The sequence below is a fragment of the Eretmochelys imbricata genome, chromosome 9 (assembly GCF_965152235.1).
Source record: "Eretmochelys imbricata isolate rEreImb1 chromosome 9, rEreImb1.hap1, whole genome shotgun sequence".
NCBI classification, from domain to species: domain Eukaryota; kingdom Metazoa; phylum Chordata; order Testudines; family Cheloniidae; genus Eretmochelys; species Eretmochelys imbricata.
Genome location: NC_135580.1, coordinates 54,443,162 through 54,459,632, shown reverse-complemented (window position 1 = coordinate 54,459,632; position 16,471 = coordinate 54,443,162). Strand labels below are relative to the sequence as shown.

The 16,471-nt window shown below is 42.1% G+C and overlaps 1 protein-coding gene across 2 annotated transcripts in view; it reads right to left on the bottom strand.

Annotated features, from left to right (window-relative positions):
• Window positions 1-2,558: 2,558 nt before the first annotated feature.
• The window catches only part of UBXN7 (UBX domain protein 7), a 55,698-nt gene continuing 41,785 nt past the window's right edge, over window positions 2,559-16,471 (bottom strand). The window contains exons 11-12 of one of the 2 annotated variants that reach the window (XR_013347064.1): window positions 8,862-10,571; window positions 2,559-7,087 (exon numbers count right to left, since the gene is read on the bottom strand). Coding sequence is in view for 1 of the 2 variants with exons in the window: in XM_077825879.1 (XP_077682005.1) it covers window positions 10,410-10,571 (162 nt within the window). In the remaining variant the exon portion in view is untranslated. Of the gene's footprint in view, window positions 10,572-16,471 lie in introns of both variants that reach the window. The other variant, XM_077825879.1, reaches the window with a different exon arrangement.

The window sequence follows — 16,471 nt, the reverse complement described above, 5'->3', positions numbered from 1 at the left end:
GGGATTGGCAGAGGCCACAATGCGGGTGGTGCTGGAGGATCCCGGTGCCTCATAGGTACTCAGCCATAGTGCGATCATTACTGAGGCAGGAGACTAAGCTAGAGATAGTTTATTTTTGGTCAGTTCTCTCTGAGAAGTTGCTGCTTGTTTCCTTGTTGATTTTTAGAGGAATGAGTCTTCCTCTGGGAAGAACGTGAGGTCTCCAGGGATCTTTGATGATTTAGTTGGGGATTGGTCCTGCTTTGAGCACGGGGTTGGACTAGATGACCTCCTGAGGTCCCTTCTAACCTTGATATTCTATGATTCTATTTGTCCAGTGGGAGTCTGCTGGCTGGGGTCTGAAGCTGGTTGCAGAGACTTCTCCATTAAAATGAGATTGAGGCACAGATCCCTGTACCTCCTATCTCAAGCCTTTAGGTTGCTGCAGTGAGTGAATTTTTGCCGGATGTGCGACTCACCCAAGCAGTGGATGCATCGGAAGTGTCTGTCCAACACCAGCATGGAATCCTGGCACGAAAGGTATTGCTTAAAGCCCAGTGAACCAGGCATAACTGGAAAGATGTCTGTTTACTCCAGGGGTGAGCTTAACTAGTCTATGGAAAGAAAAAAAAATATTTTAAAAACTAAGGAAAATAGGGAAAAGGAGGTGAATAACTGAACTAAGCTAAAACTATTTTAATGCTAAATGAGCTAATTTTGTGACACTGCTGGGAGCTCCATCTCATGCAGAGGATGGCTGAGAAGGAACGGAGGGAGTCAGGTTGTGCATGCGCTAGATGAGGTGCCAACGATGCTGCAAGACAGGGACCATGCATGCACACTGCTGCTGAAATTCTCTGATCAAAGGCGCAGGGATGCATCAACACCTGAAGTGGAGCACCCACAGGGACACCACTCGAAGAAGCTGCCTGAGCTATATCATCCTTCCCCATGTGGGATGAGTCCTTCCTTCTCTGCTCCAGACAAACTAACTTTAGGAGGGCATTCCTAGCCTTCTGAGTGCACTTGGGAAAAAAGAGTGGCCAAAAGAGCAGTGGCCAGGGAGGCAGTGAAAAAGTCACACATGTGAGCACCATCGCTATGCCGACCTAATGCCCAACATAGATGCAACTAGGTTGATGGACGAATGCTTTCGTCTACCTAGCTACTGTTGCTCAGTGAGATGGAGTTCCCATAGCGATGGGAAAAACCCCTTCTGTCACTGTACAAAGGGGCTGTATTACCGTGTTAAAGCAGCATAGCTACAGTGCCATCACTGTAGTGCCTGTAGCGTAGACATGCCCTTGGAATGCCCATTATTGAGTGGCAAGATCACTGGAGGGGCATGTCTTAAACCTCAGATTTAGCTTCATCCATAACAGCTTGGAGTCACAGTATGGGGGTGGGGCAACTATCTATGAAAAAAACCAGTAAAAAATTCCCTTGGTTTAAATCAACAGGCAAATTAACAAGACTAACTAATCACTAACACTACTGCAACTGCTGAGAGGTTGTTGAGTCCATTCTGCCCTTATTCCCTCAGATGGGGGTTGCAAAGACATCTGGGGCCTTGGTGTGCTCACAATGGACACTGCTAGCCAAAAGAATCCATTCTTGGATGCATGGAGCATGTGTACTCAAAAATGGGATCCCTGTGAACAAATATGCATAGAACCTGGTATTAAAGCTACTGCACTCCATCTTTAAAGGGCAACAGTATTATTCCTATTGCAGAAAAAAGTGACCCCTTTTAATACAGCATCTTAAACAGGGTGCCCACAGGTCTTGTACAGTAAATTAATTTAGCTTTTGATCATATACAATAAATAACCCACAGGGGCAGAAATTTAGCTATCACACCTTGAATTACTCTGCTAAATCATCTAACACTCAGAGGCAATTAGCAAAAGAAAGATTGAACACAGGGTCTAACTCCCCATATGAGCTCTGGCAATTCCACCACCTTGTAAGATCACACATGAACAAAAAATTGACTCTCAATGGGTACATCTACACAGCAATAAAAAATCCAAAGCAGAGTCTCAAAGCCAGCGTCAGCTGACTCAGGTGCATGGGGCTTGGACTGTAAGGCTAAAGAGTTGCAGTATTGACCAGTGGTTCTCAACCGGTTTACCATTGTGGGTTGGATATGCAGCTCTGACTTTGTTATGTGGGCCACATCCACACAATATATATACTACCTGTATGGCCCTGAGGATGTCATTTGGAGCCGCAGCTGTGTGCTGACTGGCCGCAAGCAGTCCACAAGTTGAGAACCACTGGTGTAGCCAACTGGGCTCGGGCTGGAGGCCAGGTACTGAGAGCTTCCCCCTTTTGGGGTGTCAGAGCCTAGGCTCCAGCCCAAGCCTGAATGTCTACACTGCTTCTTTTAGCCCTGTTGCCCAAGCCCTGCAAGCCCGTGTCGTCTGACCTTGGCTCCAAGACTGGATGCTGCAGGTCTTTTATTGCTGCGTACATGTACCCAATGAGATAAAATTCTGTCAACTGATGAAAATGCAGGAGCTCCATACATAGCCTAGGGTCATGACCATTCCCACTAAAAAAACAAAAGATGAAGCTACTGAAAACAGTTTGTTTTATTTCCAGGATCAAATATTACAATAGGACATTTACATATATTTATAAAAAAATGCAGCAGTTGTTTATATCGATTAGAGAGGTTTCCTTGAGTTTGCTCCCTCCCAGCACAGTGAGCTGAAATCTTCCGAAGACTTCTCCTCCTCCCACTTAGTTGCATCATAATTAAAGAAAATTGCTGCTGTACAAAATGACAGGCAAAGTCACAATTTTGCACAGTTAAAAACTACGTTTATCAACTGGAGGACCCAACCCCATAAACAAACAACGTATTGTATCAGAGTGCACGATGTGCCTGGTTAGACACTACACTTCTTAGACTCAATTGAGTTTGACTCAGATTTTTGTCAATTAAAGCTGTTCTATAAGATAGCACCTCATCCCCCTCCTTCATCTACGTTTATATTGTATCCTCTTACGACTCAAAAGTTCCTATACCTTTAAACAATTAAAAGATACAGGATTATTACTCTCTTCCGTACTGAAGGTGTATTGGTGGAAATAATGACAACTGACAGTGACCAAGACCAGAATTTCTATAATTATTAATGTATTTTTGCATAATGGTAGATGATAAAAGTGAGGCAATTTAAGGCATAAGACAGTGACACTAAGTGCTGCATTCTTCAATAAAAAGCCAGTATGGCCATTTTTATTGGGACTGGATAGACACTGCAAGTGATCTCACAGCTAACTATTAAGAGATTCAAATAAAATTCTCCTGTATTACCCAAGGCTGCGTCTATTAATCTCACATGCTCAAAAAGCAAACAGCAGATCATAACTGAGCTGGAATAAAATTGAGCACTTTTCTGGCATACAAGGGAAAAATCCTTGTAAAATAATTATTTTAGAATGCCTGTAGCAGTAATGTGCACAGATTTCAACAGCAGTTGTCAAAATCTGTTCTGATTAATTTGCAGAGGAACTAGTTAGAATCTGGAGATTAATGAAAATTCCAACTCAGGTAGGTGTCTGGCACATTTATATGGGTCAATACTTTACCCAGTTTTGAGTTGATTAAAAAAGAACATCCTAGCCTTTATATAACAGGGGAAGGTTGCTTTTTAAAAAAATAGCATAATCAGAAATGTTAACACAGCATGACAAAGGCATGCCTATCTATACTTCATGTGACTGACGGCTGTCAGTATTTATACTTAATATAGCCAAAGCATGTCCATACACCTCCATGCCCTGGACTGCGTCACTGTGTTAACTACTAGCTTGGTAAAAGAAAGGGTGAAAAATCTAAGAAATGATGCAAACTGATTCAGCAGAGCTGCTGAATTAGGCAAGAAGAGTGGGGGGAAAAACAGTTAGTATATAGTCCACAAAGCCACTACAAGGATAACTGCTAAAGGGACGTCTCAAAGGATACATCCAGTTTCACCCCAAAAAGTCTCTGTAACAAATCCTCAGCTAACCTCAATACATGAATAGCATTAATCACTTGTCTATTTGTATTCATCTTTACACTGTTTGGCATCTGGAATAAGGATAGAAGACCAATGAGTTCTCTCACATGGTGCCTTATTTCCCTCCTAGAAAAGTGATGATTTGTAGATCAAACTTTCATGGTCTTTCAGTGCTAGTGGACCCAGCACTCCAGCTGGGAAGAGCAAACACAACAAATAGAGAAACGGACTTCTTACTCCAAAGGTTACATTCTAATAATCACTGTCACTAACTAGTCATGCACAGTACTGATTGCAAAGGTCATACACCACTCAACTGGGAATCCACTAGGCTGTACCACATAGCTACATATGCAGTTCTGTTTGAGCACTACAGATCAAACACTCAGAACAGAAAAGGTGAAAGGTAGTTATTGTTAGTTATACTCTACTGGTACCCAACTGTTGGTATATTTAATCTGTTTGGTTTGATAACAAAAATGAGTTCTCACTACAGTAGTATCAGACATACAAGGCCAATATTGCTATTGAAGGGCAATCTGGGATTTTTTTTTAAATTTTTTTTAGAATTTCAGGATCTTTGTCAATTATACTCTTAAAACAAAGCTGTATTCTGAGCAGACTGAGGACTTAGTGCTGTCAGTTATGTAGCTCATTCAAACTTCTGTAAAATGCATAAATATTATGGGGAAGTAACAATGAGAATATGGAACATTGCAATGAGCTATTTCTTTCAGTCTATAAATCCCATTTTAACTGCAGTCTGCACAACTATGTGGGTAAGTCTACTGAAACAGAAAGACAGAGAGGGTTTTGTTAAATCTGCTAGTTTTTAAAATGTGCACCAGTGTGAGGCAAGAATGTATTTCATCAGATGGTTTCTAGCAACTGCATAAACCGTGATAGCAGAAATAGAGGTTTGTATGCATTACTGTGTCTCAGATGAAAAATGCAGAATTATATGCACTTGAGTGTATTTACAACACTAATACTAACAAATTACAGGCACCTAAATTTCTATTCAACTATCCACACTGGTTAGGAATGGATTGCACCTCCCACCCCCCAAAGTTTTTCATTCTAGTGTACTAACAGACTAGCAGATTTGGTTCTTTCTGAAAAGCTTTGATGTACCACAGCTAAGGAAATGCTGTTTAAACAACTCCTGATAACTCTGACACCCTTTGTAACACTATATTGTGTTACTATAGTTTAATAACACTTTAAAGACTGTAAAAGCCTGTAATTACAAGGCTATTAGACATAATTTCAAAAAGAGAGTACAAGCACGTTTGCTGATTTACAAGGGAGTGCAATGTGCTTCCAGAAGTAAAGCTTAGGATGTGAGTGTACAATACCAATCTTTTAAGTCCTAATTCAAAGTTCACTGAAGTCAGTGAAAAGACTCCCAGTGGCTTTTGCTCAGGCCCTCACTGCCTTCTCTGGACAGAGCATGTTGCAAGGTTGAAGCTTTCGGTCAGCTTGCTTTACTATATGCTGTGTCTGAAAACCTAGCATAGTGGTGATCGCTCGCTCCACAGGGGAGTGGAGATGACTATAAAGACGGCCAAGGCTCCCAGTATCCTGGGAGTCACACATCTCAAATTCCTCCACGGTAGGGATGAGCTAGTATCAATCCTTTAAACCGATGCTCTCTTGATCTGATGTTTATGAAGCTACTATACACGTCCTACTCCTAGTCATGATTAACTGTTATACTCGTGATTAATTTTCAAGGAATTAACGAGTCGGAGAGCAAAACAAGACAAATGGAACACATGGGACAAACTGCTCCTTTTAAAAGAAAGGAGCTACAAATCAAAACATAAGAGTTTGAAATACTATTAATCTGAGAGGATGGAGATGGCTATTCCCTCCCGTATCTGCCAAGGATACGGACTCCCATTCTATAAACACATCTCTACTCCCTAGTACTCTTCATGACAGATCCACAAAGTAGCACCCATTAGTAAGACCAAACTACGCAGTCATTTAGGTTAAGGGTCTTGCATGAAGCTACACAGCATGTCCACTTCCAAACATTTGTTTTGCTAGCCCTTAGATCACCACTTTCCCTTGCAACTAACATGAGACCTTTCCCCAGCCCACTCCAAAGTAATGCGCATCACAGTCTCAGTGTCATGAAACAATTTGACAAAGTTGTTGTTTACAGGGCGCCTTCTGTGTCAATACAAAAAACCTCTGACCAGGCTAGCTTACATTCCTGTCAGCCAAAGCTCTGTTCTATGTAAATCCCAGGTTAGATTCCCAGTCTCACTCCTCCAGCCTTTTAAGACTAGGTTTGTCAGAGGCAATGCATGAAGGTTCAGACTGAGGAGAGAAGATTTCTCTTAACAGGAGCCTCTCTGGCCACTTACTGACTCTTGGGAGTCCGAACTACAATGCTTTAGCCATACTGCGTAGTTGATGTTTGCAGTGGGGGTCTTAAAAAGACAGATGTGCATAAGGGGAAACTTGGGACTTTGGCAGAGATGCAGAGAACTGAAAGATAAAGGACCCAACCAGAACAAGCACTAACCACTTCTTGGGAAGGGAAGAGACAAGCTACCAGGGCCTGGCACAAAGATCACGTTTTAGTCCATGACCAGTCAGCCATTCACCCCCCAATTGCCAGGACCTACTCATAGTGTTAAATGAAGTCACTGGAAATAGCCATAGTGCAGGAAGTATTTCATATCTTTGAACCTTCTGTGTACCTAAGTCGGGTAGCTAGCTTGCTTTTCTAAGAGGAAAAATTCTCAATGGGTGTGCACTGGTACAATAAGTGATCACCACCTCAGCTTCAGATACTTAAAATTAAGGACCCATGCCACTCTGAACGTCTCAAAAAAAGCCAAATCAAAAAACATTAGAAGCCAGTTTCTTTGGGGAATGGGGTTTAATCCACCAAATACCTTTCTACTATTGTTCACAGCACAAGAGAAAGTACTATGTTATGGATATATTTATTGTTGTATTTTCCTCCCTTTCAGGTTCCCTGGAGTTTTGACATCTTGTCTCTTCAGATCTCCAACCCAGTGAGCTGAGCTGCCTTTCTTCATCAGTTTCTCGCCAATGGCTACTTTCAACTTCTTAAAATCATGAAAATAAGTTTGGGAGATTAGTGATCACTGGAGGAATATGAAAATGTATAGAAATTCATTATCCAGTAGTTAAAGTACAGTTGGGGAAGGAGATGGAGTAGAAGGAAATGGCAGTGGACAACTGAAATCCCTCACCTTCCTCCTTGTCCAACAGCTAGGCTCTTTTGAAAAATGTCATTTGCTTAAAAATGAACTGGGAGCAAGCTGCAGGCTCCCAATTCAGCTTACATTATGCTAAAAATCTAGTGCTAAGCACCACTGCCAGACTGGGTAAGAGGCAGATTTTCTTTCCATACCTCCACCACTAAAAAGCATAAGTGGCTTCTTCTCAAAGTATAATTATTGCTTCCCTGCCAGACCAGACTGCTTGAGAGGTGGGTGGGCAAGCTTTTAACATAACAAAGCTGACTTAAAAGCTGGTTCAGGACTCTAAATTCAGCTTTTTAATGCAAGATGGCCAATATAAGAGAGTCTAGCTCCTTGCAACTAAGCAGGAAGAGAAAATAAAAAGGAGCTTTTATGGCTTTTGGCTGCCTTGCAGCTAAAGTCAAAATGTAATTAAGAATGGGGTTTCGAAAGAGAAGTTCCCCTCCATCCATTCAATGTAAAGTGTGTACAGAATTATTTAGGGAGATCATAGCTGAGAGTGTATGATGTCAAAAAGGACCAACTACCCAATCAGAATATTGCTTTGAACAATCAGCGTCCCCCCACCAAACAGAAATAATTTAACACAAGAGTTAGTGGAACTGCCAAGGCCCCCACTCCCATGTACATAAAGGGGCATCAGGGGAGAGCCACAGAAACTTGCAGCCTTAAATCAATCAATTTAGTGCACAAGGAAAAGCCCATGGATAAATGCTAGATACTAAATCTTGGTGCTCTTAAACCTCAAATTCTTCAGATATTCACCAGTTGGGAAGGTGCAAACAGATTCATGCACACAAGTGTCAGAGTTAATCATTTCAATTAGCCCTTGGGAGCCCAGGAAAGCATTTAGAACTAAATGATACAGGCTACCACTACACCGCTCCCTATGCGGCCAAGTCTGAATTGGGTATTTTGTGGTTCAGAGGATCCTCCATTCTAGAAGCACCATTTTTCCTTCTCCCACAACCACCAGTGCCCTCCCTTTCTCTTTGATTGTTGCAGTTCTCTTTCTCGGGTCAGTATAGCGGAGGAATAGTTCCCTTTGAGAACAATGCTGATAATGACCAGTTATCACTTTAGAGTCTCAACACGTCACCTTTGATGTGACTCGACAACTAGACAGGGAATGGAGATCAGAATTGGCTTTTGTATCCTGGAACAGAACTCAAAAAGTGGTATCAATGTGAATGCTTTTAGTCAAATGATCCATTTGTAAAGCATTGTATAAATATACTTATAAATTATATATAAGAATTCACAGTTTTAAGGGCAAAGGACAGTTAGCTTGCAAAGACCCACAAGGAATAAACTGGGTAATCACCATGATTTCCCATGTAACATCTTCTAATGCAGGAATGCAGCCTGGAGTGAAATTAAAGGCAAAAGTATCTTGAAAAGTTTTATCCCACATAATATTCCTAGCCATCCACTCAGAGGATTCTTTTCTGGCTTGGAAATAGTTATTGCCAGCATTAATTCTTTTCTTTGACACTGATGCCAGGAGATAAGATTTCCTGACAAACACAATGAAGCAAAATTGCCCGGGGGGGGCACACTAATCTTTCACCCTATAAAAACTGCCAGTTTTGTCTGATTCTCAAGTTAACCCTACCTGTATTTTTATGTCCAACGTGAAGCAGCTTGTTTTCCTCCACAAATACAGAATACGCGAACACAAACTATCAGTTACAAAAGAGCACCCTGGATCAGCACCAGTTTCTGTAAAAGGATGAGTTAGCAATGAAATGGTTTTGTCTCACTGCAGTCTTCTGTAAATCCTTGAACACGATTGTGCTCAGACTCAGGGTAAAGTATCTGAGGACAAAGGAGAGTACATGGTGCAGAAAGCCATTTGGATGCACTGTACGTTGCATTATATGTTTGGCTAACTGATTCCTTAGTCATAATGTACGTATGGCTTACACTAACAGTTTTTATAGCTTTGAACGATGTAAAGCCCGAATCATACTGACATGAGTTAGTTACCGTTGCTTTACACAACTCAAAACTTTTGTTACAGATACAATTCTATATATTTCACTGCAGTTCCAATTAGGAAGTGGGATAACAGAGAGTTCAAGTCACCCTGATGATGTGACCCAATAAAATGATCATTCTAAATTAGTGGGATGTCTATCAATGACAGTTTTTTACAATTTATAATAAAAAGGAACCTCAGCACTAGAGCCTACTTATCTTATAGCCTGACTGCTTTGTGAATGCCCTATTGCCCCAAGAAAGTGAATTACCTAGGAAACAGAGAATCAAATTAGTTTTTAAATTGTACGATGGCAAAAGTTTTTGTTTGAGATTCTTACAATATCCCACCACCAATGAAGTCCTGACAACAAAGAGGCCATGTTTTGGAATAAGAGAATAGATTCTGGAGGGGTAAGTTCTAACTATGAAAACAGCAGGTTTCAGCTCCAGATCAAGCATCCAATTCCCATATCAGGCATGCTAAATATCTGCCAAATCCACTGGCAGGTCAACCCTCACTTAAAACAAGATGCCACCTCGTCAGCAGGAAGAGAGAGAAAAATATGCATGTGTAATCTACCAAGCTGCCCCAACCTGAATTGTTAAACACAGCTCACACCACATCCTTCCAGCAAATCAGTATTCTGCAGAGGACATGACAAGGGATCCTCACGAGGCTGTAAGGTTAATGGAGACCTTTTGTGTAGAAAACCAAAACGAAGAAAAATTCTACTGCAAATTACAATTTCTCTGTGCAGAGAGACAATTCAGTGCCTAGCTGCATGGTATTTCTCAATAAAAATAAAATATATTAACAAAATAGATTTTTCTTTTAGGGGTAGCGGTGAGAAATATTTGTTTGTTATGGCCATCCCGAACCCCAGCATGTTGGATGCACAGACTACCCTCTTATTCTGAGAAAGGGATGTGCAGTTGTAGGAGGCATGTTCCTCCACAATTAGCGCATGATTTTTCCAAGGCCAAAGCTGGGAAAGCTCATATCTTAGCATTTTCATTTGGTCACAAAACTAGGAGAAAGGAAGAAGAGGGAGATGTGGCAAATGCCTGCCTGTCTGATTTCAGCTCGATGATCCCATGAGCCCAGCTGCATACTTAGTGCATTGGTATCACAGGCAAAGAAGAGGAGGGGAGGGAGGCTGGGAGAGCTCAGGCCTTGGTGCTAATTCCTTTCCTGCACAAAGACAGTCTCTTGAGGGCACAGGCCAGCCTCCTGCAATGTGATGTCATAGTCCAGATGAGAAAGCTTCCTTCGAGGGAAATTGGTGAGAAGTTCAAAACGTTCATTAGGGTATCCTTTTGACTGGACATGCTTCACGAGAGCCTGCAGAAAAAGGCAGAAAAGTATTGATTCACATCAGAATCAAGTACAGACAACTGTTTCTTTGAAATATTAAAGTTTGCCATCATGGACAAAAGGGCATTGAATGAGAAGTTAGGTAATAAAGGAGTTGTATTATATACACATTTCTATAGCTCCCATGACTACAATACTGGACACTATTAAACCAAATGGTCCCTAGCTAACGAACACTTTAACAGAAGAGAAATAGATATTAGAATATTAATGCAAACAAGCTGGATTTTGGACTACACATTAAGACAGTAAAATGGCACCTGCAAGAGGATCCTAAAATATCCAAAGGTGGAAGCCCCTTAGTTGTTTATTCGTAGTCACCACTAGAAAGAGTTAAAAATGATCCTCTGTGAAACAAGTGACTTTTCTAAATTACTTGAACAGGACCATATTGAGTTCATCATATTTTACCTACAATTTAATCTTTTTCTTATTCTCAAAATATATATTTCTTTGTAAACTGCCCTCATTAGCTCCTTTGCTTCTCTCCCTAGAATGGCAATATTGGTTTTTGTTTTTTTTTTCCCTCAGAGTAGCAGCCGTGTTAGTCTGTATCCGCAAAAAGAAAAGGAGGACTTGTGGCACCTTAGAGACTAACCAATTTATTTGAGCATAAGCTTTCGTGAGCTACAGCTATTCAGCCTTTAATTTTTACCAGTCTGGATATTGCTTCATTGCACACCAATGTTCACAGAATATGCTTGCACTCTCAATACTGCCCTATTCCCTAGATAGTTTGGGGGGGTGGGAGGGAGCAGAAGCATATGTTGTTGTGTTGGCTCCACTTAAAGGATTGACTCACACTTGTCTTCCCATTTTCCATGTCTTTCCTTCTTTCACTCTTTTGGGTTCAAACAGGCAAAGAAAACAGTGTTAATGTTCTTTTATAGTAGCATTTCCTGTGGATGCCTGTTTCGAGGGCAGTGATGTACAGTAAATAGCTCAGTTTCACTCTTTGTAGGTAACATTGTTCTATGCAGGAACACAGTACTGCTTTTCATCTCTGGCTGTCAGATTTTGTTGTCTAGAAAATGTCTATTGCCTACCAAGTGGTTTGAGGTGTATGGACAGGGTGGGCTTTAAAATGTTCAGGGAGGTGTGAGCAGCAAACTTAACTGATTGAATTTTAAATAAAAGAGCATGTAGGAGAATTTCCTTTTTCTCTCTTGTTCTTGAAAAGTGGCATTTGCTTTCCTATTATCCTTTAGCCCCTGCCCCATTTCTGTTTGCTATGTTGTTTCTTCCCTCTTGCACCCCTTTTAACTATTTCCTGTATTCTTTTCTCTCCACAGTCCACTTTTCCACACATGGTGGTTCCTTTCCCCTCCTCTCCTGACATGGGCATTCACCCACACTTCCTGACACATTGCTGTTGGACAGGTTGGATATCTCTTCTTCCTCTCACGTTTTTCCCCCTCTTCCTCCTCAAAAACAAACAAACAAACAAACAAAAAAAAACAATAAAAAGAAAAGGAGTACTTGTGGCACCTTAGAGACTAACACACTTATTTGAGCATAAGCATTCATGAGCTACAGCTCACTTCATCGGATGCATTCAGTGGAAAATACAGTGGGGAGGTTTATATACATAGAGAACATGAAACAATGGGTGTTACCATACACACTGTAACGAGAGTGATCAGGTAAGGTGAGCTATTACCAGCAGCAGAGCAGGGTGGGACGGCGGGGGGGGGGGGGGGGAGGTGGAACCTTTTGTAGTGATGATCAAGGTGGGCCATTTCCAGCAGTTGACAAGAACGTCTGAGGAACTGGGGGAGGAGGGGGCAAAGGGTGAGGAATAAACATGGGGAAATAGTTTTCCTTTGTGTAATGACCCATCCACTCCCAGTCTTTATTCAAGCCGAAGTTAATTGTTTCCCGTTTGCAAATTAATTCCAATTCAGCAGTCTCTCGTTGGGAGTCTGTTTTTGAATTTTTTTGTTGAAGAATTGCCACTTTTAGGTCTGTAATCGAGTGACCAAAGAGATTGAAGTGTTCTCTGACTGGTTTTTGACTGTTATAATTCTTGACGTCTGATTTGTGTCCATTTATTCTTTTACATAGAGACTGTCCAGTTTGACCAATGTACATGGCAGAGGGGCATTGCTGGCACATGGCCCATCACTCTCACAGATCTTGGGAGACAGGCCAGTCCTTGCTTACAGACAGCCCCCCAACCTGAAGCAAATACTCACCAGCAACCACACACCACACAACAAAAACACTAACCCAGGAACCTATCCTTGCAACAAAGCCCGTTACCAACTATGTCCACATATCTATTCAGGGGACACCATCATAGGACCTAATCACATCAGCCACCCTATCAGGCTCGTTCACCTCACATCTACCAATGTGATATATGCTATCATGTGCCCCCCCCAGTTCCTCAGACGTTCTTGTCAACTGCTGGAAATAGGAAAGCAAATGCCACTTTTCAAGAACAGAAGAGAAAAAGGAAATTCTCCTACATGCTCTTTTATTTAAAAATCAGTTAAGTTTGCTGCTCACACCTCCCTGAACATTTTAAAGCCCACCCTGTCCATACACCTCAAACCACTTGGTAGGCAACAGACATTTTCTAGACAACAAAATCTGACAGCCAGAGATGAAAAGCAGTACTGTGTTCCTGCATAGAACAATGTTACCTGCAAAGAGCGAAACTGAGCTTTTACTGTACATCACTGCCCTCGAAACAGGCATCCACAGGAAATGCTACTATAAAAGAACATTAACACTGTTTTCTTTGCCTGTTTGAACCCAAAAGAGTGAAAGAAGGAAAGACATGGAAAATGGGAAGACAAGTGTGAGTCAATCCTTTAAGTGGAGCCAACACAACAACATATGCTTCTGCTCCCTCCCACCCCCCCAAACTATCTAGGGAATAGGGCAGTATTGAGAGTGCAAGCATATTCTGTGAACATTGGTGTGCAATGAAGCAATATCCAGACTGGTAAAAATTAAAGGCTGAATAGCTGTAGCTCACGAAAGCTTATGCTCAAATAAATTGGTTAGTCTCTAAGGTGCCACAAGTCCTCCTTTTCTTTTTGTGAATAGTCTGAGTTTTCAACAAATTCAATGTTAGTGTAATGGCAACTGCCATTAATTAAAGTCTCAGTTTTAACTTCAAAATGCAATTTTTCCTCATTATAAACAATTCTTATGACTGTTTTGGACAACACTAACTGAAACCATGGAAGGTAAAAAACAATTCAGCATGGAAATAGCCATCATGAAGAACTGTCTTTGAAACTTGGCTCTGATTTGACTGAAAGCACTTGACAACTGCATAAGAATCAGCACATTTGCAGTACACATTAAGTGTGCCACTAAATAAGGCTGCCCATGTGCACAGCCAACTGTAAAGTAAAATGTATTGAGAGGGCATACTGGTTGAGTATGACATTCTTGGCAGATGTGTAGTTGTAGCCATGTCAGTCCCAGGATATTAGGGACAAGGTGGGTAAGGTAATATCTTTTATTGGACCAACTTTTGGTGGAGAGAGAGAGAGAAGCTTTTGAACTACAAAGAGCTCTGGTGAAAGTATGTCTCTCTCACCATCAGAAGTTGGTCCAATAAAAGATATTACTTCATCTTCCTTGTCTCTCTAATATCCTTAGAAGGTGGTGTGACACCATGCCCCATATTTTTCATAGTAATGTTATTGTGATATGAGTATGGCATAATTACAATGTATTTTATACAAGATAGGTCATGTGAGATATCACTGAAAAGGTTATGATTTACTGAATATGATTATCATACTTGCATGCAAGTATGATTTTGGTATCTGAAGTTAGGAATATTGTCTATGTATCTATTACCAATGTGTTTACACCTGGGAAATGCCCACTAGGCAAAAGACTGTCAGTCTAGATGGCTGGCTGGGAAGGGCCCATTCAACTCAAATGGACCATTAAGCAGAACAACTGGTCTAAGAAAATGCTAATCTCCCACCAGGGAGCCTTCCTGATGAAGCTACAAATAGCCTCCGAGTCATGGCTGCTATGACACTACAGGGGCATGTGACCAGATCACCTGGTACTGGTCTCCTTGGAATACCAGCATTTTTCCACTGAAAGGTGTGGGAAGCAAGCTGGGAGACAAAGGGTTCCTGCCATATGCAAAAGCTGTTTGAGGCAGGGGAGTGACATCATCAGGGTTCTTCACTGACTCCTTACCCATAGGAGATTCTTGGACACAAGGAACAAGGACTGAGATGGGGTGGTGGGGGGAGCAGCGGTGCTGGACCCAGGCTAGAGGGATTTCTAGCCTGTGTGACGGGGCAAGGCCAGATGGGGCTATAGAAAAGTAGTGGGAGATAGATATATTAGCTCCAGGCTAAACGAATCCCTGGTACCAGGTTAAGTGAAATGGAAGCTGCTCCATGTCAATTAAGATACCTGGGGCCAATTAAGAACTTTCCAGAAGGCAGGGAGAATGCTAGGTTGATTGGGACACCTGAAGCCAATCGGGGGCTGGCTGAAACTAGTTAAAAGCCTCCCAGCCAGTCAGTGGGGGTGCATGTCAGGAGCTGTGGAAGGAAGTTGCGCTGTTGGAGAGGCTGAATAGTACACACCATATCAGGCTCAAGGAAGGAGGCCCTGAGGTAAGGGTGAAGTGGAGCTTGAGGAAGTGAGGGCTGCTGTGGGGGAAGCAGCCCAGGGAATTCTACATGTCATGTTTCTAAAAGGTCAGCTACCATAGCTGATACTATTATGGTCCCTGGGCTGGAGACCCGAGTAGAGGGTGGGCCTGGGCCCGGGCTCCCACCCCCCCCTTTGCTCCCTGATTAATCACCGAGACTGGGAGACAACAGAGACTGTGCAAGGAAGGATAACTTCTCCTCACCTCCCTTGCTGGCTTATGATGAAAATGGCTCAGTAGACTGTGACCCTTGTCTCTAGAGAAAGAAGGGTTATGTGGAGGGCCACAATGAGCCTCTGAGGCTAGCGAAATCCGCCAGGAAACGTGGGACCCACGGAAGCAAGGACAGTGCTTTGTCACACCTGTGAAAGCAATACTTGGGGTTTTAAGCTGCAAGCAAGTGCAGCTTGCTCCTTAAGAGCCTGAGGTTGGCTTAAATAATTATTTTGGGTGAGAATTTGCTACTTCCTTAGTATACTAAGCTTAGATTGTGTTTTTGTTTATTCGCTAGGTAATCTGCTTTGATCTATTTGCTATCCCTTATAATCACTTAAATTTTATCTTTCTGTAGTTAATAAATATGTTTTTGTTTTATCACAAACCAGTGTGGGAGAGTTATATCTTGGGGCAGAAAACTGTTGCATATTTCCTCTCCACATTGGGGAGGGGTGTGTGTGTGTGTGAATTTCATGAGCTTATGCTGTACAGATCTCTGGACAGTGGAAGGCAGCATAATTTTGGGTTTACACTCCAAAGGGTGGTGTGCTTTTGAGCAGCTGGTCAGTTCCTTAGCTGTAGCCTCCCAATGCAGAGCTGACCTCAGCAGCCTGTAAGTACTGCACTGGGTGTGTCCCTACTTGTGTGTATGCTGGCGAAAGAGCAATCTTGGAGAGCTTGGCAACTTACCACAGCAGCAGTGTGAGAGGGAGCCCAGGCTGGTGGGTCAGGGGGCTCAGTGGTACCCCAGTTGCAGGTGGCACCCAGGGGGAACCCGCCACAGGTGTAAATGACAATAGCCTTCAGAAGGTTCAAAGGACCTTAGCCAAGGTGGTAGAATTTGTCTTTTAACTATATATTTTATTGTAATCAGGGGAAGAGTTATCAATCACAGACTACCAGAATTCATATACACAAAGGGTAGAGTTAAGGCTGTACATGCAAAAGAAGGTTCCTTACCTGTACTGTAATTGTTGTTCTTCAAGATGTGGGTGCCGACATA